At 30.4% G+C, this 25,884-nt stretch overlaps 1 protein-coding gene across 8 annotated transcripts in view; it reads left to right on the forward strand.

The window, feature by feature from the left end:
- The window catches only part of LOC118197123 (uncharacterized), a 466,504-nt gene that overhangs the window by 322,132 nt on the left and 118,488 nt on the right, over positions 1-25,884 (forward strand). For all 8 annotated transcript variants that reach the window (XM_085807503.1, XM_085807502.1, XM_085807499.1 and 5 more), the window contains 11 exons: positions 208-669; positions 5,142-5,301; positions 5,633-5,764; positions 9,331-9,563; positions 9,708-9,837; positions 10,282-10,469; positions 10,574-10,897; positions 11,324-11,486; positions 17,311-17,477; positions 18,178-18,347; positions 20,119-20,278. In XM_085807503.1, the coding sequence (XP_085663629.1) occupies positions 208-669; positions 5,142-5,301; positions 5,633-5,764; positions 9,331-9,563; positions 9,708-9,837; positions 10,282-10,469; positions 10,574-10,897; positions 11,324-11,486; positions 17,311-17,477; positions 18,178-18,347; positions 20,119-20,278 (2,289 nt within the window). The remainder of the gene's footprint in view (positions 1-207; positions 670-5,141; positions 5,302-5,632; positions 5,765-9,330; positions 9,564-9,707; positions 9,838-10,281; positions 10,470-10,573; positions 10,898-11,323; positions 11,487-17,310; positions 17,478-18,177; positions 18,348-20,118; positions 20,279-25,884) is intronic.

The following is a 25,884-nucleotide window of genomic DNA, read 5'->3' on the forward strand; positions in this document are numbered from 1 at the left end:
TTTGATTAATTACTGTTCCTGAGTGTTTATTTAGTTCATCAATTGCATATGATATGCAGATTGCTTCGAGAATATGTTCCCTTATTATTTGTTATGCAGGAATACTGACTTTATGTACATGAGCATACTTATTAATGAACTAAATTATTACTGTTGCAGTTATTTTATTTTTATGCTATTATTTTAATCACTGACTATCTCTTATAGATATCAGATTCTGTTCGTATATTCCAAGCTATGGTAGTGCAATTTGAAGAGTGGAATAGTGCTACGCTTGATCGTATTGAAAGTACAGATAGTGTGCATCTTGTTGATGTTGATGGTTTTTCTTCAATCATTGAATACACTTTGAATCAGCGTAACTCGAAGAAAGATGATTTTGAACAAATGATCAAGATTGGCAAGAATCTTATATCCAAGAAAGATGTTTCAGATGTAACACTTCTAAAAGACAAAATTCAGACATTAGAACAACAGTGGAAGAATCTTGGAGAAATATTGAATGAAAAAAAGCAAATGGGAAAAAATCGAGCTGAACAATTGGCAGCCTATGAAGCTTTGCGTGTCAAAGTTTTAGACTGGCTCCTGAAAATTGAGAGAGATTTTGAAACTACTGAACCCATAGCTCTTGACCAAAGCACTTTGAAAAAACAAAGCTCAGAAATATTGGTATGTGTTTCCTCTTTTAAACACCTTCATTGAACTTTGTGTAATAAAATATGTTTGTTATTACTTCAATGAAGTTACTTACTTTGAAATTCCATTTGACTGTGTATAGTTCAAAAATGAGATTTTGAGATTAGATACTTTGTTAGATATTCATTATGTCGCAGTGCACTTGAGATAGATAAATGTGTTTATAATGAATTTTCTGCAAGAACTGTCTCGTATTAGTCACACTTAAAGTAATCCTTAAAAATGTATTGGAACCATATCCCCCTCCCTTGAAAATCAGATGCAAAAAGAAATGGAAGGTATTCTGTGATTTTTGCCAGGTGTCAAAGTTTTTAATGCCCAAAGGATAGTATTACTTTCAGGTAGTGAGTAATTTCCCACTAAAGGGTCAGTTTTAAAGCAAATATTTAAAATAAGTATAATATTAATACTGAATAAATGTAAAATAGGTTGCAAAAAAGCATGCAGAATCAATTTCAGCCCTTAACGTTTATTTATTCATCTTATGATGCTTTATTTTTAAAATGCTGAAGCTGTGAAAGCAAGCCAAAAACTGATTCTATTTACAAGCAGCAACTGAGGTCATAATGTAATAGGGTTTTATATTCAGTATATCTGGATTAATCATATAATTGGTGTTAAGTTGTTTTTATCCATTTTTGTATCCACTGTAGGAGAAGGAAGAATTTAAAATTAAGACTTTGTTGCTTTTCATTTTGGAAGTCATGATAATGATTAACAGTATGAAAATTGTTTGATGTTTTTTTGAAAAAAGATGTGGTTTAGAAAATCGTGTTAATTTTTTATGTGAGATAACATCTCCACAGCAAATGCAACATGTTGGAGCCCATCATTTGGCTGCAGTTTCTGTATAATCTGTATTTTACATGCATGCATCCTCAGTTTTCGATGCAGCACATCATAAATAGTTAATCGTGGCATATATAATTCAGAAGCTGCCTGTCTGATCGACGGATGAGGGCTCCAAATGAGAGCTTGTCGAAATCTTCCACATGTTAATCAGAATGTGAACGCTGATCACCTCCGGATCTTTGCCATATACTTCGCGTTTCGACAAACCTTTTATGCCACTTTTTATGCTCTTAGCCTGGGGTGGATTTTTTTTTTATAAACTGTTTAAACATTCTCTGCACTTTCACTATGGATTTTTGTTTTGAATACCAGAGAATAATTTGTGCCTTCTCTTATGCTGCCATTTTTTCGTTTGTCAACTCAGCAAACTCTATGAATTTAGCTCCCACATGTGGCTAATATCGCCCTTGTAGCACTAAAACTGTGTTTTTAATCGACTGTTCAAAATAGGTACATTTGATTCGGACACCCTGTAATATGTATATATACACTATATTTAATACAGCAATGTCCTGGCATGCATAGAAGGAGGTAGCATTGCAGTGATATTTGTATAATGCTGCCTATCTCTTATTCATTTGCAGTTCAGTATGTAATTAAGCTACTTTTTAGGATTTGTTGTATTTTTATTGTAATATGTAGCATTATTGATGTCATGCATATTAAAATAGTAGCTTTTTTTGTGAACTTTAATATATTATATTTCGGAACTTTGTAAACTATCTGTAACAAGTTTTACAGCTACATCTAAAATGATCAAATATGAATAATATTACCCATGTAAGCCTTTTCCTGCTTCTTATGTTTTGAGTTAAAATTATATCAGGTAATGTGATGCTTGAATGTACAGATGAACTAATATATGAAAATTTGGAACTGCTTAAGCTGAAGCAGAGCATTTTAAACAAATACCTCCACATGACTGAAACTAGGCACATGAAGAATTAGGTGGCTGATATTTGGATTATTTATTTTAATTTTAAACATACGTTATAGGAAAATTAAGGCTGTAAATTTCTAGCTGAAATTCTTTTAATCCCACACGTTTCAAAAAGGGAAGAAACGCTGTTGAAAGCTACTGTTTGTTTAGTGAAATTGCTAATATATATTGTGGGTGGGTGTGATAAATTGAGGTTTTAAGGAACCCATGAATAAGTGATCAAAATAGGAATTTGCTGTTTAATTTTAAGTTGCACTTCTGTATTTATTTTTTTACTTTTCAATGTATTTTTGAATAATAATTAATTTATATGTATGTTATGCTAGCAAGGACACAATAACAGCACAAAATGATAAAAAGATTTTTAAAAAATCATTCAGTGTACTCCGTTTTTTCAGAACTGTGTGGATTTCAGATGGAAAGTATTCTAAAAAGGAGAAACACTTTTGGTTGGAAAATCTGTGAGGCTATATTGAAATTCACTAAGTTTTCTCTCTGATGAAATCTTTATTATGGAAATAAAAGAGAGTTTCTGGTTGGGAAACAATATTTCCCCTGGAAATAAAACTACCATCTGAGTTTTGAGTGCTAATATTTAATACTAATAAAAATTTTACTATTAAAATAATAAAGGTTTTTAATAGACTGATTAAATTATTTGATGCTTTTTGTGATATTTTGATTTTGTGTGTGTGTACTGTTTCTTTTTCTTTCTATATATATACAGTACAAAGTCCTTAATCCAAACTCGTTGGGACTTCGGCGTTTCCGGATTATAGATCATCAGTTTAAATCTGGTAAGATGGCATGCAGAAATTATATAATTAAAAATATGAAACGGTAATTTATGAAATACAGAGCAATAATGATCTAAAGGGTATCAAAATTTACAAAAAAAAAAGAAAAAAAAAAGCTTAATATTTATTTGTTTACTTTATTAAACATTTCATTCAATGTAAGTTGTTCAGGTTGCTTCGTTTTTTGTGCTAATACTTTCTCTTTAATTCTATAAACAGACATAATTTCTTGTTCAGTTACAAAGTTCCACTGTTCAAGTCCTTTAATTGCTCTGACCGACTAACTTGTCAATCGAAATTTTTTCGTTTTCAATAACCTCTCTGTCAATCGGAAGCGGTATTTTCTGGATCTAGAGCCATGCTACAGATTTCGCCGTCCGTTAATTGATTGATGATTGGGGCATTGTCATCGCAATGAAAAACTTCTGTTATATCATCTTCATTTATTACCGCTTCTCCATATTTCTTTACAAAATCCAATAACTGGAAACCTTTAGTTTGCAATTTCCACATTTCTTTACAAAATCTTTAGTTTTCTCCTTTAGTTTGCAATGTCCGAAAACATTCAAATTCATGGCTGTCATCTTTATCGTCCTAACCATGAAATATGTTAGTTAGCCATAAATTATGCCAAGCATTTTTTAACGTATCTGGAGACACATCCTCCCAATGCGCATGCGTAAAGCGTTAAAAAAAAGTTTGTGGCTTTGAGGTCCAGATTATAGATCATTCCGGATTATGGACTTTGTACTGTATACATATATCTGTAATGCAAAAGAAATTAAACAATACATATAAAATGCATCACGTATTTAATTTGGAATAAACCAAATGAAAAAAAAATGATAGTAATAACAGAAGCTGAGTGGCAAGCTGCTCTTTGTGTGGCCAAAAAAAAAAAACCTGTTTTTATTTTTTTTTATTATTTTTTTATTTTTTTTTTTTTTACTACCTTGTGTGAAGTAAAGGAAGTATTGTAGTTACAAAACATTTTAGGTATCATATTTCAATGGAAATATCCATTTTGATCATTTCCTGGATCCATTTTGATGATTTTTTTTGCATGATATCTGTATGCATGCACAGAATAAAGCAACTTTTTTCGTGGTGACTGTATGTATGTATCAAACAAAACAAATAGCCATAGACCACACAAATTTTATATATGGGATTGCTGTAAGATGTAGTTTGGCACATTCCTTTTTTATTGCAATCAACATTTCCAATTGTGTATATTTAAATGATGAAAATATTCGTGTTTTGGGAGTATCAAATTTTCTTTTAAAAATTAGCTTTTGATGAATAACGGAATCTAAATATGTGGTCTCTCAGTTCTGTATTTATACTTGGAAAAATTTTTTACTTGTTATGAAAAATTAAAATTATAAGAAGTTGACCGGGATATTTAAAGTCAGTTCTTGAAGTCATTTTCCACTTGTCATGCAGGATCAATTAATTAAGTTAGAATACTCAAAAGCAGCAAAAAGTGTGTGTAATTTAATAGGCTGTACTAGCAAATCATATGTTACCCGCATCAATTTTTTTTTTCTTTTTCTTTTTTTTTTTGCATTTAGTTTGTTCAGAATTGAATATGTGATGGATTTTAAATTTGTTATTCAATTTATTTTGCATTATTATCACCATTTGTTGCTACTCTCAATGCACAACTGGATTGGGTTTTGAACAGCTTTTTGCTTTGTATTTGTTCATGTGTGTATATATATATACTTCTATATGTATATTTGTGGGTGTACGTGTATTGTAAAATTAAAAAAAATTATGTACTTTGAAAAAGTTACTTGGGGGGGGGGGAATTGATTTAAGTAACACCTTTTATTTCTATTTTCAATCTATAGGGACTGTTAAAAGAACATTCTGATTATTCTTCAACTGTAGAAAAACTGAATAGCTTAGGCACTTCTTGTGATACAGTTGTGAAAGGGGACACCAGTCCAAAAAGGAAAGCTACGAGTCCCATCAAAAAACCTTCTAGTCCAACTCGAAAGTCTCCTCCAAGTATGTATTTGTGTGCTTCTCTAACATTAACGTATTTTTACATGATAGCTTTAAAATATTTCTGGTATTAATAAAAGCTGATTTCTTTATACATAAAACTGTAAATATGCGTATCTTCAATGTTGGCAAAATATTGCTGTAGCAATACTTGTTGACATTTGTGAAGAACTGCCTATTCAGTATTAGGTATTTTGTAATTTTTGTTATGTTATTTATTTCAATAAGTCAGAGCCTTGGGTAGTTAGGGTAGATAAAAAATATTAATTTAAGAAAATTAATTATTAGTAGTAGCTCATTATTATTATCATTATTATTATTATTATTATTTCAGAATCTAGGTCAACTGATAGTTTCTCAGTTTCTTCAGGAAGGGTGCAGACATCTATGCAAAGCCCTTTATCAACGGTTTCAAGTGGATTTAGCAGCCGTAGAAGTTCTACGGATAATATTGGGAGCATTGATGGTATGTTACAATTTGTAAAGTGTTCTTTTGGGAATAAACTGGAGGAACAATGCCTTTTGCATTAACTGTAATTAATTTGCTCTAAATTATTGGCATGAGAAAAATGCAAATTATATTAATAGTGTATTTCTTGTATTCCTGCAAAATTCATTAGTTTTAGAATGTAAATAGAAATTATTTGTGAGGTTATTTGACAATATGGATTTTCCTAATTATTATAAAGAGTAATATTTTATTCTTAAATTTCCCTTCATTTAAAATTTAAAATTCAAAATTTTTATAAATTAAGGTAAGTTTCAGTTTTCTATGTAATATCAACATATTGTGAATATTATTTTACATTTATGTCACATTACTTGATCAAAATATCATTTCACATTACATGATCAAAGAATCATTTAAAATTTAGCCATTATAAAGCAACAGAGGAATGTCATATAATTTGTGAAGAGATATACACTTTCTTTTGAATAGTTTGTAAGTCTAAAACTATCTGATGTAGACAGCACAACTTCCTTGTACAGCCTATTAAATTATACACTCGTTTTGCTACACTTCATTTAAACTTATTTACTTGAGTCATTCTAACTTAATCAATTCCTCAAGGCAAATTGATAATGACATAAAAAACTGCAAATTTTCAAATCAAATATCCTAGTCAATTTTTGTCGTACAAGAGTCAAACTTCTTATAATTTTATTTTTTCATAATGAGTGTAAAACTTTCCCAAATATAAGTATAGGAACCAGGAGACTGCATGAAATGTTAGATTTCATTATTTGTTGAAATTTTTTAAAAAATTTTGCATTGCCAAAACATGAATATTTCCAGCATTTAAAGTACTTCTGTAATTGGAAGTATATGACTACGACCAACGATAGCAAAAATATAGGCCAGGTAAGGGGATAGGTGTATATATATATATATGACTGTAAATTAGGATTTATAATTTTTGGCCTGTATTTGTTGTACAGGATGTTTCAGTAAATTGGTTGCAAACTTTCAGGAGAGAGTACCCTAGATGATGGAAAATCATATAGCAATGCATGGTCGGAAACACTTTCCTGGCATAGTAGTGACAACACCAAATCACAAGAAAGGAAGGACATGAACAGGATGGTGAAATATGTTTATTATGCTTAATACAGCAGAAACCAAGAAATAAGAACAAAATCAGATAATTATACACTGTCCTCAAAGAAGGTGTTCAAAATTATAACCCCACACCATGATGCAGGAACCACGCATTATGCATCTTCATGTGATCTTCCATGCACCGGAGATAGGAGGCCCTGCATCACAGTTTGGGGTCATAATTTCAAACACCTTCTTTAATGTCAATCGCCCACCAGCAGCCGAGCGGTAACGTCGCTGAATACTGGTAGTTCAGTCCGAGGATCGAATCCCGTGAACGGGCTGGCTGCATGGGCGTTTTCGTGGTTTTCCCCATTTAAAATTTGTATATGAGCCAGTTTCCCTTAGAGAGTCCTCCATGAAGGCATCCTCCCTTAAGGCAGATAGTCCTCGAGTGCTTTGCCATAGTCTAATAAAACCAAACCTTTAATGTCAATCATTGTTTGTTTTTGTTCTTGTTTCTCGATTTCTGCTATACTAAGGATAATAAACATGTTTCTCACCCTGTTCATGTTCTTCCTTTTTCTGTTTTGTGTTGTCACTAACATGCCAGGAAAGCCTTTTCGACCATGCATTGCTACGTGATTTTCCATCGTCTAGCTCTCCTGAAAGTTTGTAATCGATTTGCTGAAACGCGCTGTATATGCATATAGGTAATTATATAATATTTAATTTATATAATATTTTAATTACATAATTTAAATTGTATAATATTCTTACATTTGTTTGTATGCATAAGTTTTTAAGTGTAACTTCTATATTACCCATCAAATTTTTAAAACAATCTCTTTCGTAAATAGTCCTATTTTGATTCTGTTGAAGAATTACCTTTAGCCCTTTAAAAATGATTCATTTTAATCTAATTTTTATAAATTTCATTTATTAGTTTCTCACAATTGCGAAAGAATTCATTTAAGCACACAAAAGAGACGAAACACGATGAACCCCATATTATTGTGTTTTTTAGCAGAGAACTTCCAGGAAATCAGCTTTAAATTACTTTCCTTTCTATGTAATTTATCATTTTACTTTATTTATTTATTTATTTTTTATATGTACTGTTCTTTTTTATGTTTTATTTTATTTTGAAAGATATGTTTAAGATGAATACTGATACAAATTTTTAACTTCTTCTAAGTTTATTACTGGTTTTTTTAATTTTTTCTCAGTCTTATCAAGAATTAACATTTCATAATTTCAATTTGTTTTACACTTCTTTCTAGGAGATAATCATAAATAGAAAATTAATAATTATATAATCATAAATAGAAAAGTAATAATTATATATAGTATGTATGCTTGGTATTACCAACTGCAATAAAAAAGCGAGGTTAACATGTTGATATAACAACTAGATGTTGTAGCAATTCCATATACAAAATTTCAACATTCTATGGCAAATCGTTTTTGAGTTATGCTAGGTACATACATATATGAATACAGATATAAATTAAAAATCCCTTTTGAATCCATTTAAATGCATTTTTCAATCCACTTTGGAAACATATATGAGTACAGATGTAAAATAAAAATCCCTTTTGAATCCCTTTTAAATGCATTTTTCAATCCGCTTTGGGAAAAAGAATCCTGTATTCTGTACAGTGCACTGATATCATGCAAAAAGATCATCTAGATGGATTCAGGAATGGTCAAAAAGAATATTTTCCTTTGCTATATGATACTAAAAACTTTTCAGGGTTTGAATACTTCCTTTACTATGTACAAGGAAGTAAAAAAGAAACTATGTAAGCCTTAGGTAGTGAATAGTTAAAAAACAGAGTTAAGCAAAACTGCTCTCTCTTTAATCATTCCATTCATACAGCATTAATCAGTAAATTCCGAACTATTAGGCAAACCTAAGCAATGGCTTAAGAGCACCAGTCTTACTCATAGAAAAGAAAGAAGTAGATTGCTCAATCTTCTAGAGGTCTGAAAATTAAGGAGATGATATACTACTGGGAGTTTTGCGTCTTCCATAAATTATTGCTTTCTGTTGGCACTGGCTTTGTGTATTATTGTGTTGGAACATGCTTAATTCATAAATGAAGGCTTTTGTGACCTGAGACATCAGCTTCAAGAAGAACATTCAAGCCAACTCACAGAGGATTTATAACCTTAGTTAAACGTCCAGCAGGCATTCTGATCATGTCTGTGGTGCTGGGTCTGAAATGCAGGAACTACTTTGGAGAAGAATAAAACCAGATTTAATTCAAATAAGTTTTCAGAACTTGGTAGCCATTGTCCTGTTTCTTATGTGCATATTAATATTAATTGGAAAAGTTTTGTATGTCAAAATAAAGTACAGTAACTCTGTAAGTCTTTCAAACGTAATAGACCTTTAGAACATGCTTTATATGTGATTTGAAACTAGAGAAACTTTAGTAAACTTTATAAAAATCCGTTTTTTTTTTTTTTATATATTTTTATTTCAGACTTAAGCCCTATACAGTTGCAGCTATCTGAAATTAATGATCGATATAACCTTTTACGGGTGAAAATGTCTGATCGAAGTCAAGAAATCACTGCTGTTATAGAAGACGTTAAATTGTGTATGAATATTTTAAAAGCTGTTACTTTATTTATTGATAGCAAGGAAAAACAACTTCCAAAACAAAGTTTGCCTTCTTCTAAAGATGCAATTGACAAACAGCTGAGACTTTTAAAGGTAATTTCTGGTGCTTAATATTTTGATATAAATAATTTATGCATGTAATTCTTCCTTGAAATGGAATAAACTCTTGTTTTAAATCAAAGCCTTTTCTTTTAATTTTTGTTACAGTTTTATCCAAATTGTATGTTCTTTACACAGGAAATTCAAGAAGAAATGCTCGAAAAACAATCTGAAATAGACAATCTGAAAACTAAAGTTAAGGAACTAGTTAACAAGAAAAATGTTACCAAGGGCTCATCAGAACTTCAAACCGAATGTGAAAAATTAGGCATGTTTATATTTTCCAGTCACTAATGATGTCTTAATTTTATTAATTATTTGTTTATAGTTTTATCTTTGCTGAGCATTTTAATACATAAGATAAATTTTGAAAAATTGTGAGATGTCATGTATTAGTTATGCTTCTTTTACAATTCTTTTTTCATTATTCTGTTATCTATCTTTTTATGCTAATAACACTTTGAATTTATGTCCAGTATGTTTTGGCATTCTCACAAAGGAATACATTTTTCTCTCTTTTATGTCATGCTCTCTAATGCTATGTTTTGTTTACTTTTAAACTCAATTAAAATTTATATAACACACAGAAATATTGTCATGTATGCATTTTTCATTCCTTTTATTGCCATATTTACTTAGTACTTTTGTCAAGTGACAAAAGTTTATAAGCTTAAACAGTTTAACTTCTAAAATCTTTTTTTTCCCCCATCAGAAAAAAGATGGATTGATCTTTTAGTTGGTGTTAAAAACCACCTCGGCTTCTTGCATAATTTAAAAGAATTTCAAGAATCTCAACTCCTTTTACAAAACTGGTTGGTACAGAAAAAAAAGATGTTCTCTGTTCTTGGACCAATTGCATCTGATCCACGTTTAGTTTCCTCACAAGTTCAACAAGTTCAGGTTTATATCTGTATTTTAACATATTAAATTAGCATATGTATTTGTACTGTATAATTATGTATATACTTTGTGTGCAAGATTGTAACTTTTAATCCATTGTATAGGTTATGAGAGATGAATTCACATCTCAAAAAGATTTCATGGAACGCCTAAATGAATTAGCAAAGGTTGTTTGCCAATATTTGCAAACATCAGGATCAAGCTCCCTAAAAATTACAGAGCAAATGGATGTCATCCATCATCACTGGGAGGATCTGTCTAGTAAATTGATTGAAAGAGAAAAAAATTTAGAAGCTGCAAGTGGCATGGCTAAAGATTTTCACAAAACTTTGACTGATTTACAAGTAAAATTGCAGCAAATAAGTGATACATTTGACAGTTTTAATGATAAAGGTTTTAGTCATGAAGTACTATTAAAGAAATTAATGGCAAGTATTATTTTAGTTTGCCAGTTAAAATTATCTTAAATTGTTAATTTTTCTATTAATAAATGGAGAATATATAAGAAAAAGAAAAAAAGCATTTACCATTCAGATAATCAATTTCTGTTTTAACAAATACTTCTCATTTAACTTGTGAAGTATTTTTTCTGACACAAGTACCAGAGCTACAATAATATTTTTATTTTTTCATTTCTAATAAAACTCTTTTTTTTTTTTTTTTTTTTTCTTACAAAAATTTCAAATATTTGTCATAAGCTATGTTTTGTTTAAAGTAAATTTATATGTGTCTATTCACATAAAACTTATAGTTTGCAAATGTAATTTTAGCTTTATCCTCCCTGCTGAGTTTTCTAAATAACCTGTTAACATATTTTTTATTTGTCACTCTTACATTGCATTTTTCTCCCAAAGGCTTTAGAAGAAGATTTAGAAAAACAAAGAACTCATCTTACAGATGCTGATAGTGTTTGTGAACAGCTTTGCGATGTATTAAGTGATTCTGCTTCAAAAACTGATATTAAGTACAAAGTTAGCATTCTGGAGAAGATGTATAGCACGTTAAGGAAAAAAATTGGTAAATTTTTTTTTAAATTCTTACCTCAGAGAACATAAAAAGTGCTTTAAATTAATGAAAATATTGAAATTATGTGATTAAATGTTGGTTTTATTTACAAACGATATTTTCCAGTGCTGAGATATTTAAACAATAGGGCAAGTGTATTGAGAGGTGAAGTCTGACATGAGGGAACTAAACCCAAACTCAACTAATTTCAAACCTCAGCGTTTTTCCCGTTCATCTTGTAACACATGTCCATATGAATGGATCATTAAATTACATAATTTTCCAAAAGTCTGTAATTTTAAATCTTAATAATACCTCAAGGTTAAATGGTAATTTATTTTTAGTCTGATAATGAAAACATAATTAAGTATTTCCATAGATACAATGTTAAAATTGTGATGAAGATGATGTGGTTATACTAGGTAATTTTCACCAAAAAAATAAAAACCATATTCATTCATGCACACACACACACACACACACACACACAAAGCTGAATATGAATAGAGTTAAAATTTAGGACAAATATGAAGATTCTGTAGATTTTATTAATACTCATAAATATATAGTTTTCTTCATAATTATGATATTAAATAGCTTTCTTGTGATGTTAGTTTCTATGAGATTTCATACTGGTGTTTAAACTGTATCATTTTTATTTGTTATTGGATAAGTGTTAAATGATGATTTCGAGATCTACAAAGACATAATTTATTCTACATTGCTACTCCAATATTCTGTATAACAGTTATGGTTAATAATAATAATATAGTTATAGTTACATATATAACATCTCCCTTTTTTAACAGAAATAATAAAGATAAAAAGTTAGACATATCATTTAAATAATGAGGTTTTTTAAGAGTCCTATAAGATCTAGTAACAGAGTTATGTCCGTTAGCAAAATTTGGTAATACAATACCTCTTTCAGTATGACTTTCATTTTCATACTTGTTTTGCATTGGAAACTCTTTCTTATTAGTTCCTTTAAGAATGGCTCTTCTATTCCATTCTACAATTCTTCCATCTGTTCTTATAATCCTGTATGAATGTAGTCTTTCTGCTTCTTTGATAATTTTCCCACTTTCTTTTAGTTTTTTCCTTTCTCTTTTATGTGCACGTAATCTCATACCTTCAGTGGTTTTAGTGGTCTTGCATTCCTATCATAATAGCTTTTTTGTAAGGTTTGTCTGTTCAGTAAATGTTGTTTATGCTCTTCATATCGTTTAGTTTGGATGAAATTCTCTTTTATAGGCATCAGTCCATTCAACTTTCTTCCTAACATCAATTCTGAAAGTGACTTAATTTCAGCTGAAATAGGATAGTTAAAATATTCCAGTAATACTAAATATGGATCCTTATTGTTAACTACAGCTTTTCCTAACATTCGCTTGACAGTTTGAACATGGCTTTCAAACATTCCATTTGATTGTGGGTCATTTGGACTTGAAGTTCTGGTTTCAAAATTCCATCTCCTTGCAAATTCTTTAAATTTCTTGTAACTATATTGCAGACCATTATCCGAATATACTGTTTTCGGAATACCATACCTTGCAAAATATTATTTCAATTGCTTTATCTCTGCTACACTCGACAAATCTTCAAATGTCCAATTTCAACATATTTGCCAAAATAATCTACCTATAACTATTAGAAAATCCTTGCCTTCAAAGTAAAAGAGATCAGTTTTAAATACTTCCCATGGGCCATTAGGTACTTCTTTATATATCATTGGTTCTTTAGTATTAGCTAGTATTTAGATTCGTAAATCTTCCAGATGGACCAAATCTTCCAGTACCAAATCTTCAATTCCTCTCAAGATTCCTAGCCAATATATTTCTCTTGCTTTGTTCTTGCATTTTACACTCCTAAATTACTATGATGAATTCTACTTAACTTATCTTTTTGTAAACTTCTTGGTACAACAACTCAGGAATTTTTAAATATTAATCCCTTTGCTTCTGATAGTTCTTCTCTGAAATTAAAATATGGTTTTGCCAGTTCTGGAATCATACATTTTTCACCAGCCATTCAGTTTTAATTAATTTTCTTAAAACTTGTAGTTCTTCATCTTTATCTGTTTCCAGTTGAAAAATTTCCCTTTTTTCTTTAGACATTGGTATGCATTCTACAACCAAGCCATCATGAGCTTCTATGTTTCCTTCAAAGAAATCAGATTCTTTATCAGTGATTTATCTTGATAATGCATCTACTATAAAAAGTTCTTTTCCTGGTTTATATTTTATCTCAAACTGTAATCTTATACACATTCTTTGTAATCTTACTGGGCATTTAGTTAATGGCTTTTCAAAAATTGATTCCAATGGTTTATGGTCACTTTCCACTGTAATATACTTTCCAAATATATACTGGTTAAATTTCTCACATGCAAATACAATGCCTAGTTTCCTTTTCAGTTTGAGCATAATTCTTCTGTGTATCTGTTAATGCCTTAGATGCATATGCTTCTGGTAAATTATTCTGCAGTAAGACTGCTCCCAGTTCCTCTTGAGATGCATCTACAGATAAAACTACTGGCATGTTTACATCATAATACTGTAAAACTGGTTTATTTACTAAAACATCTTTTAGTCTTCTAAATGCTTTTTGATGTACTGCATTCCAGTTCCAGATAACTTGTTTTTTCAACAAATCTCTTAAACAAAGCAAATCTTATTATAAGCAGGACAAATGTGTAACGTATGAAAAGTTATACATTTGCTACATGGTTTTGGATTATTGTGCTTATTTCCTTGATAGTTTAAAGATGAGTTAATATTTTGTTACTCTTGTTTTACATGGTATTTTTTTTTTCTTACATGGCTGTCTTTTTTCCTCTTAAGCCAGAATTTTATTCCGCTTGATCACTTCTGTTTTATACTCTTCAGTTAAAGTTGTCAGCTGAAGTTTTAACCTATCTAAGATTTTTATTTAATATTCCACTTACTATCTCTAATTAAACTATTTTTTCATTCTGAAAATCCACAGTTACTAAATTTCTTTTAAGTTTGTTAAAGAATCATCAAACAATTCACCTACATCATATGTTCAACAGAAAAAAAAGTCTATCAACACTTTCGTTTGCTTTGGGTGTGCAATAATTTTTGAAAGCTTCAGATACTTTGTCAACATCCTTCTTATCTTCTTAACTTAAAAGCATTAAACTTTTCAAGTGCTTCTTCATCAAAAATATGCAATATGCATTAAAATAGCTACTGTAATTGCAGGTGATATAATAATACCATCTAAACCTGTAAATCTGGAATTTTTGTTTCCACGTCTTCCAATTTTCGCTTAAATTACGTTCAAATTTTAGATTATTTGGTGGCTTTAATCCATCCGTATTTAATTTAATAGACTTTAAATAGTTTATATATGTATTTTTAGCCACTTCAAATAAAAATAAACAATGCACTTATCAGGAATGAAAGTTTGAATTTCACTGTAAACAACTTCCCATCATGTTTCAAAGTTTGGAAAATCTTTAAGGTTATTCACAAGTAATGCTGCATGGTTCTTTAAAAAAAGATTTTCTTTTTTTAACATACCATCGACTGCACCATTTATAATTTTTATATGTTATGGATAAGTGCTAAATTATGATTTCAAGATCTACAATGGAATACGAATCATCACTTAGTGATTGGTTACCTACCACGAAACTGGTATTTTCCAATAAATCAAGTTTGCACCTAGGCCTTTCACGGTATTTTGAAAAATAAACGGGTGCTACTTAGCACTACCGCCCACAGGCGAGAAAAATTTAGAAGGTGGCAAAGCAGGATAGACTTCACTTTCAGTAGACTCTTCTTCACTATCTTCAAACACTTTGATTCGACTTAGCCAATCACGTGGGAGGTCAACCTTCCAAGAACTGACCCTGCGATCGACTGCTGGAAGCAGGGGGGAACCTGTGAGAAAAAAGAAATTTTTGAAAATGAATTAATTCCTTGATATCTTCTGTTCATAGGGGACAAGTAAATATAGTCCTCCGTTTCTGCAAATTTCATATGTACATAGCGGCTTTAAAGCTGACAGATAGTTTCTCAGCTGTAGTTTTTGCTTTCCTAATTTTCCTCCTGAAAAGAAACTTGTATCAGGTTTCCTTCTTGGTTACTTTTAATTGTTTTTTTTTTTTTTCATTCCAGCTTTGATAAGCCCACCAGCAGCCGAGTGGTAAAGACGCTGAACACTGGTAGTTCGGTCCAAGGTTCGAATCCCGCGAACAGGCTGGCTGCATGGGCGTTTTCATGGTTTTCCCCATGTGTAACGTGTATATGAGCCAGTTTCCCTTAGAAAGTCCTCGATGAAGGCATCCCTCCCCTTAGGCAGATAGCTCTAGTGTGCTTTGCCATTATTAAATAATCTAATCCAATCCAGCTTTGATAAAATTTCACCTTTCATATAATTTCAAAGCTGTTATAGTTTTTTACTAGGATGACTAGGATGATCATCTTCAATTTCTTCAGGAGTGCTTTAATTCTGCAATTCCTGAAGGATAGTAAAACAGTGCTTTCTTTTCTTTATACATGTAAAACATCCCTTTTAATGTACAGAAATTACTTTACTGTTTTGAATAGGGGATGTGAGCTGAGATATTACTTTTTAATAAATCCTGCTGTTTCAACTAGTCAAGACTGTTATTTGTGTTTAACATTGTTTACCTTGTTAGCTATCTCTGAGTGTTACCTGCATTATTCTTTCAGAATTCTGAATTTTTAGTATCTTTAAATAATCTTAGTAATGATCTTATAAATGTTTCTGTACATATATTACAAAACTCGAAAAATATCTTTTGGAAAGGGAAAATGTGCAAAATTTCTTAGTTAACTTTTTAAACAAATACATGATTTATCTGTTTTCTTCATTCTAAATTTACATGAAGTTTTCTAATTAAAATCACATTTTTGAAACACCGATTTCATGTTTTAAACAAGTAAATTTATCTTTAGTAATTAAATAAACAATTTCTTACTCATTTATTTAAATTTTTCTTGACACAGTTTTTGTAATGGATTTTATTCCCTGACAGTATTCTGTAAATAGATGAACTGAAATCTCAAGTCTTAATCTTGTTTTGTTCCTCAAATTGTTTTTCTTACTTATCAATAATTTTAGAATAACATTAGAAAATGCGTGAACTAGATTAGACTGATACATATTTAAGGCTGTTTAATTCGTACTGTTAACAGTTCTGTAGTAATATATTTAATTGTTACATGCTTAGCATATGCATGATGTAATAATACTTTTTAGAGATCAATGGAACTGTTACCATACTACTTAATAAATACCTATAGGTTCGGAATCCACATCTTCTAAGTGTGTAGTGTGGCATCTTCAGCATTGTATTCTTTTCCAGATTTGTGCAAGTGATTTCTTTAAATTTATCCATTTAGTCTTCTGATTTATTTATTATTTTTTTTAATCTTCACACTTCCCCAAAAAGCATTCTGAAAACTCAGAACATTTGCTTAGTGTATTGAGAAATTTGAAAAAATAAAATTAATATACTCTGAATTTAAATTCCTATCTCTTAAAATTACTTGTGCATTGGCAAGTATTTGTCTAAATAATATGCTGCATGAAAAAAGGAAGCTACAAACTTCTGATTTCTGAAGCACAAACCAAATACCCATTCTTTTCATATAGCTGATGATAGTTAGTTTACATTTGGAATTTAATTATTGCCTTATTTCTTGCTTTCATCTTTTATATTAGAAATCCTGAATTGTATCAATAGTATATTTCATATTTTTAGAATTATAGTAGTAGAAAATAAATTTTAATTCTTTGGTAAATTTTTAATTTAAAAATTTGAATGTTTCATTTATAGACATTAAAAGAGCAGAAACTGAGTCATCTCTCAAGGAAGATAAATTGTTTTATAAATCTTGTGAAGAAATACAGAGCTGGCTGAAAGAAATGGAATCATCATGTGCTCAGCATAAACCTCTGTCTACAGATATTCAAAAGCTGTTTAAGATGTCTGAAGAATATGAGGTTGACTATAAATTAAAGACATTTATTTTCAATAGATGAAATTCTTAAATAAAATCTGTTATTTTTATTTTAAGTTCTGAATTTACTTAAAAAGGAAATAAGACTTTTCCTCTTTAACTTAGAAAAGTATTTGTTACAAAAATTTTAAATTTTCATACATTTGTAACTGGCATAAAATATACTGCATACTCTAGTTGTTCTTAGCTGATCGTGGAGACTAAATATGCTTTGTCTATGTACAAAATGTGACAAAATTTTATTCATTATATTTGCAAGAGCCAACTTGAAATCTATAATCAAAACAAATCTTTTTTATTGTATTGCTGGAAATGAAAGACAAGTGCAGAAAAGACTCAATATATTTTGAAAGGAAAATCACCTATGTTTTTCTTCAGGATCAAACCATTTTGCTAATCTTGCCTTTAGGCAGAATAATTTTTTTTCTCTTGAACAGAAGATGTTCCTATTTTTGTCTTTCAAACTGTTCAATTCACTCAAAATGAATTCTAAATAAATATTTAGTTTTCTTAATTATTATTATACTTTTTTATTTTAACTATAATAAACATCTGAAACTTGTGCATTTGTCTTTATAGTTATGGATTGCTGTGCTTTAATGCACTCTTCATATGGCCCTCATTAAAATTTATTTCATAAAAATTGTCTTTGGTATCATACTGAAATTTCTGTTTTCTTTCAGCAATTATACAAGCAAATTATGGGTCGAGAACATGAAGTTCATTTGTGCTTGAGCAAAGGAACTGAGATTTTACCAAAACTTACTGGTAAACCAGAAACAACTTCACTGAAGACTAGGTTAGAAAACATTAAGAAGCAATGGGAAAAACTAAAAAAGACTGCTATTGATAGGTATATTTGTGAAAATATATTTTATTTGTTTAAAAAATTAGTAAATAGCTATGTCATATTAAGTGTGTATATATTATACTTTCTCTGTAGTCTTTTGTTCTGTATTCTTCAAAGTATTAATACTTATATTTTTTTCCCCACAAAGCTTTTTTGGCTTTGAATTGGAAACTTCTGATTTATAGGTAACTGTGCAAAATGTATTTACTGATAGGAAAGTGCTTTCTGCTGGTAAAATTTTTTTTGAAATTAATAATTTTGTCTGACTTCTTAGAAATACAGAATATAATAATATTACTACATCTGTTCACAAAAATTTTTAAATTAGCTGTTCTTCATGTAAGAAATGGGCTGGTTGCATGGTCCTTTCTTGGTTTTCCCCATGTGAAGCGTGTATACAAGCCACTTTTCCTTAGAAAGAACTTCATGAAGACATCCCTCCTCTGAGGCATATAGCCCATGAGTGATTTTTCATAATCAAAACAAAGCAAACCAACAGAAACCAAACTTTATTGAGAAGCGAAGACAAGATAAAGAAACCAATCTTTATCTCGTCTTCTCTTCAGAAATCAAACACATCATCTGATTTTCCCCTCTCGAATTTCAAGAGGTAAAATTATAAAAAGGAGGGGAAATATTCACGTAAATAAAGAATTCATTTTTAGTATCTCTTCAGCTCTATAGAAACATTACATTAATAATGTGTAAAATGTATTTTAATGCATTCTAGAACCAAAACTAATGCGTTCTAGAACCAAAACTAGATTTGTCACTCACATTAGCAAGGTTTCACAAGTTTCATGAACTTTGAATAATTTGAAATGCAGTTTTCATGTAAATTACCAGTACCTAGTGCAAAGCTAATCTGCTAATCTGAAAGCACAAATGTTACAAGCACTGTACATGCATCAAAATTGCGTAAAAAATTTTTAATACGTAAAAACAATAAGGTTATCTTTAAGATCTGTATTTGTTTTGTTTTGTAGATTGTTTATTAACCTGCTTGTTTATTTTTATTTACTAAATCTCATAATTAATTCTTTAAAACTGAAGAAAAGACCAAAATGGTGAATGCTTTGCATTGTCTTTCAAGCACAGCAGGAATATCTGTATGACAGCACAATCACAGATTATTCTTTATTCTTCCATAAAACTCAGCAAGCAATATCCATACTTTAAAAAAAAGTAAAAATGTAGAGAAAAAAGGGAAAGCAGTTATGTGATTACAAAGCAATTAAGTGATCTTTGTCAAACAAGCATTTACATTAAAGCAAATAAAACAAAACTAAACATTCCAGTGTTCTACATTCGAATAAAAGCTGTTCAGCATGAAGAAATAGTGAACAGAAATTTTGCATTAAAGAAAATAAAACAGCAATAAATATCCAAATGTGTTTTGTGCACCAATTGTAAAACAATGCTGAGTGCAGAGAATAGGAGTAAATCTGTCACTCCATTATTCATTATCTAAAACCTGAAATGGCTTATTTATTTATACATAAGTTTCATATTTTTCTTGAATTAGCATATTGTTTTACTAAGAATTTTTTTTTCTTCTATTCCAAAATCAGTATTATCCCATTGATATTCTTCTAAAATCGTGGAAATAATATATTATTGGAAATATTGCTATCCTGTAAGGTGTATTCTTTGCACCTAGCAGACGTTGTATGTATGCTTGAAACTGCTAAAAATATGTGTAAAACTTAATTTTCAATTTAACATCATTAAATTTGTGTTCAGGCTTTAAATTATGTTGTTATCGTGTTTTCAGGCATACTTGTCTTCAGAGTTGTATTGAAAATAGTAAAAAGTACCATGCTGCAACAGAAAAGTTTACACCATGGTTAAACAGTGAGGAAGAAAAGTTTAAATCTCGGAAGCCTGCAGCTTTGAAACGGGAAAAATTGAATAAAGAGTTGAAAGAGACTCAGGTATAGTTATACATTTTCTAATGCATTTTTAAGATTTAAGTCTCATTTAATTAGTTAATGTATTAAAATTCTAATATGTTCAAACTTCCCTATATGAAACTTGGCTTATAAAAAAAACCCAGATATAATGAACAAATATTCTGGCCCCCGTCCAGTTCCATGCATATGTAATGTTATTTTATAGAGCTACATAGGTTATTCAGAAAGTAAGATATGATTTCTTATAAAAGATAAACTATCACAGTTTTTTAAACCTTTCTTGATTTTATTCATTAAATGGTTCTCTATTTTCTTACATAATTACCAAATTTGTTTAAACATTTGTCATAATGTTCTACCAGCTTTTGTATGCTGGTAGTGTGTATGCTGGTCATGGATGTCTGCGACTTGTGAGGATAACCAGTCTTGTACTTTTCAACTCGTCATCTGTAGTGAAGCACTTGCTGCTGAGAAACTCTTTTATATAGCAGAACAAGTGAAAAATCACTCGCCACCAAGTCTGCACTGCACAGTGTGTGTTCAGTCTGTTCCTATGATGAGAATTTTGGTGTGAATGGCAGAATGAGGTTTGGCTTTCTCATGCAGCTGCAAAAACTCTGGGCATCAGAAGATTCTGTATTGCATGTCTAAGTTAAGTTGGGAGTAGCACAGTAAGCAGCTGCATTTATTGTTGTGCTTTGCTCCATAAACTTGACTAACAAGGCTCCATGTCTATCCCAAAAAAATTTTGCCATAACCTTGCATTTTGAGGTTGTCTGGTTGGTCTTAACTGTGACTGGTGAAGCTGGGTGACGCCATTCCGTTGACTAATGTTTAGACTCTGGGGCCATGTGAGAAACCCACGTCTCATTTGCTGTGATAATCCTCTCTAAAAATTTATCACTTCCTTATATCAATCTAAAAAAATCAAGAAAACAAGCCATTGTTTTCATTTGCTAGTCTGGGGAACTCAATGAAATTGCAATTTTTTAGAGACAATTTCATGCAGAGTTGTTCTACCCACATTAAAAATTCTAGTGCTATAGCTGAAATTTTTAATTTCCTATCTTCATGAATCTTTGCATTGATAAAATCATCTGTGATCACTGATGTCCAACCTGGTTGTATTTCATCATGGACATTTTCCCATCCATCCTTGAAAGCTTTTACCTACTTAACACTCTGCTGTCACTCATCACATTGGGGGACATACATGTTGCTTATCTGTTAATGAATTTCTGCTGCTGAAATGCTCCTTGTTGTCAAAAACCAAATTATTGACCATATTTCACAGTCAGCTGTTTTAGCAATTGTTTTTAGCATTTTGAACTGAATTTGTACATAGCACACTGCAACAATACAAATGCAAGTGACTTTGTTTGATGAGCAAGGTATGGTGGGAGTCAGCAGGCATGCGTGTTTCAGTGTTTATGTGATATTCGATTGGCTGCAGTGATTCAGAACTTTGTTTCTGAATAAAGCTCAGATAGTGAACTTTGAAGTGCATAAAAATTGGATAAAATGAATTTTAAGGATATCTTCAACTGAAAAGTATCCTGTATTTTTCCTCTTTTTTTTTTTTTTTTTTTTTTTCCATTTTTTTAACTGAAAAATTATTCATTCTTAAAATCGTGTGATTGGGATGTTAAACCCTTATCAAACCTATCAACTCAGAAATCAGTGAGGAACTTTTCTGAGAAGCATGTTTCTCCTAGAAGTATAAAGGAAAACCTCCTGCTGATTGGTTCCTCTCCTTTCTCTCCTGCACAAAACAGCTGCCAGTGCAATTCTTAATTGTCATAAAATATTGCAGGTATGCATGTACAACAGATCACTAAGCATGACTGTTTCAGCTATAAATCACTTGTTGTTAAATAAATCGATGTCATATGAAGAAGCAAGTCGAAAAATAAGAAACGTATCTTTTCACATTTTTTATTGAAACTTAACAACACGTGCACAACATTACATCGGCATCCACAGCTCACACACAGAGAAGAGAGAACTTGGTGTTGCCAGTACGGTAAATATAAATGTACCAAACTAACACGCCTCCTTACATTTATATTTACTAATTACAAACAAACATAGATATAAGCAATCTTTTCACCTTTACCATTTACAATTAAGCATAGATATAAACAATAACATTCAACACTTAACACAAATTATTTTTAAAAAAGTTTCTTTCATTAACTTAAATGTTAAAATCAAAGTTAAACACAATTTAGTTTACATAAGGACATTACCAAAATCTATTTCATTTCAAGCAAATATATTTAAATAAACATCACTTAAATAAACAGTATACAAAATTTATTTCAATTTCAAACCTTCTCTAAATTTCATAAATTTAATCTTTCCTAAAGACTTAGTAAAGATATCTGCAATATTTGATTCTGAATCAATCTTTACAATTTCAATTACACCATTTTGAACATTTTCGTGAACATAGTGATATTGAACTTCTATGTGTTTTGTATTTTTAGTGAAGTTCCCATAATTAGCAATGGCCAAAGCTCCTGAATTATCTTCATAAATTTTAATGGGGTGAGTTATATCAGCAGAAACATCATTCACAACATTTTTCAAGAAATTAATTTCTGTCACAGGTTCAGATAGAGCAATATATTTGGCAAAAGTGGAAGATTTTGTCACACAATTTTGCTTTTTGGATTTCCAGTAAATTGGATTACCAAATAATTCAATAACAAACCCAGTAGTTGACTTTCTGTCAACAATATCACCTGCCCAATCAGCATCAACATAACAATTCATAATATCAGTTTTAAGATTTTTACTATAAGTTAATTTTAGATGTTTTGTTAAGTACAAATACTTTAAAACTCTCAAAGCATATTTGAAATGTGTCTCATCATAACAATTTTGAAATCTACTTAAATAATTTACGCTGAAAGATATGTCTGGTCTAGTACCATGACTAATATACAAGAGTGCTCCTATTAGATTTCTATATTTGACATTTTGATTTAAATTAGATTGGCTTAGTTTAAGATTAGTCTCCATTGGTGTATCATAAAGCTTTGAATTTTTAATACCATACAGTTTAGCTAAAGATTCAATATAATTTTCCTGACTCAGTGTTAAGATATTACTTTTCTCATTATCATATTCAATATTAATTCCTTATGTAGCTTTTTACTTTATTTAAATCCTTCATTTTAAATTTTTTATGAAGTTGTTCCTTAATATCATTAATTACCCGAGTATCTCTGCAACATATCAACAAATCATCAACAAATAAAAGAATATATACAAATACATCATTTTCAGATTTTACATAAAGACAATAATCATATTTACTTCTACGAAATCCTAGACTCTCAATATACTCGTTAAAGCACTCATACCAAGCACGAGGGCTTTCTTTCAACCTATATAGTGCTTTCTTTAATTTATACACTCTATTCGAATTATCGTTATAGCCTTGTGGCTGTTTAACATAAACCTCAGACACAACATAACCATTTAAAAAGGCAGTCTCAACATCCATTTGATGAATATTTAAATTATATTGACAGGAATATGAAAGTAACAATTTTAAGGTTTGCATCTTGATGACAGGGGAGTAAGCGTCCTCAATACTATCTTTTTGCTGAAAACCTCGAACCACTAATCTAGCTTTAAAAACATTATCTGGTTTTCTTTTGAATACCCACTTCACATCTAGAATTGCTTTATCCTCTGGTTTAGTCACTAGTGTCCAAGTGTTATTTTTAACAAGACTGTTCATTTCACTGTCCATTGCCTCTTTCCAATGTCCAGCCTCACTACATGTTGTCGCCTCCTCAAAGTTACCTGGAACCGTAGCATCACAAAAATTTGCACTAACGCAGTAGTACCCGAATTCTTCATGAAATCGAACTGGTGGTTTGATTTGCCTTCTTGGTCTCATTCCACTTTTTGTTTCATCTTCATTTATCACACTGTCCTTAGAGTTATCATTACTCGATTCACACGACACTTCTTGAGGTTCATTCTTCTTATTTGTATCATCATTCTTATCTTCATCATCACAACCTACACACATTATGTCTTCTTCAATAATATCAACATGTCTGGCAACTATTATTCTGTTATTCATCAAAACTCTATATCCAACTTCTGTATACCCAAGTAAAATTCCAAATTCAGCCTTTTTATCCCACTTTGACTTTCTCTTTTCTTCTGGTATTCTTACATACACTCTACTTCCGTATAATTTCAATTAATTAGCAGATGGTTTCCTATTGAAAAATATTTCATATGGTGTCTTCTTTACAATAGTATTTGTTAATGTCCTGTTTTTCAAATAAGCAGCAGCTTTAATTACTTCAGGCCAGTAACGTCTGTCAACTTTTGCTTCGGCTAAAAGACATCTTGCCTTATCCATTATAGTTCTGTTGTAACGCTCAGCAGTACCATTTAATTCGTGTACATATGGTGGGCATGACTTTATCTTGAAACTTTTTTCTCTTGCAAATTTGTATATCTTGCTATTCATATAATCACTACCATTATCACATCTTAGTTCTTTGATAGTCTTCCCTGTTAAATTTTGAATTTCATTTACATATTCAATTAAGCAATCAGAGGCTTGATCCTTAGATTTGATACAATAAATTTTTGCCAACTTGCTATAATCATCAATAAAACTCACAAAATATTTCTCACCATTACATCCAATTGTTCTGTGAGGTCCATTTACATCTGTATGTATAATCTCCAGAATATCTTCTGCTTTTCTTCTATTATTCTTGAATGGTAAATTGTGCATTTTATTTTCAATACATATGGCACACTTCATATATTCGGTTTCTATTTCTTTAGGGATTCCTTCTAATAGCTGATCTTTGCACATAATATCCAGATATTTAAAATTTACATGTCCAAATGAACGGTGCAATTTTTCTTTTAACGTTAACTTATTGTTGGTCAAATTTGCAAATATTTTACTATTTTTAACATAACTCTTTACTTTATATAATCTTTCTTCTTTCTTTGCTACTGCTACTAATGAACCATTGACATCATATATTTTAGAAAACGTTTCTTTTGAAACTATTTTATGATTATCAGTAATCTTCGAATAACTTAATAAATTTGCTTTCATTTCTTTTACATAAAATACATTCTTCAATGTTTCAATAGATTCAGAGTTTTATACAGGAAAAGAAACTATTATATTGCCAACTTTGTAGCTTTCAAAATCCTTCCGTCACCGACTTTCACTTGAATAGGATCCTTCAAAGTGACTTGCTCTTTGAAATATTCATCACTGTTTATAATGTGGTCTGTGCATCCGCTATCCAGTAACCAATTGATTTCATTTTTATTTGTCACAATATTTGCACAGGAACTTGTCATGTTACTTTCGATAACAGTGGTGTGAAAACTATTGCCTTGATGAGTGTTTATTCTCTGGTTAGAGTATGCTCCACGTTCACGATGTCCACTAAAAGCACGACTACGTCCCCGATTGTTTGAAGAACTTCGACCACGATAATTAGTGGAGCCATTACAACGATAGTTCCTTTGATGGACATGCCAACAATTCTTTTTAATGTGACCAGGTTCTCCACAGTTATAACAGACATTCCCTTGTGGGCCCGATTTACTTGTTTCAA

The sequence above is a fragment of the Stegodyphus dumicola genome, chromosome X1, assembly GCF_044657685.1.
Source record: "Stegodyphus dumicola isolate Sdum_Otavi_A_Nest chromosome X1, ASM4465768v1".
Lineage (NCBI taxonomy): Eukaryota > Metazoa > Arthropoda > Arachnida > Araneae > Eresidae > Stegodyphus > Stegodyphus dumicola.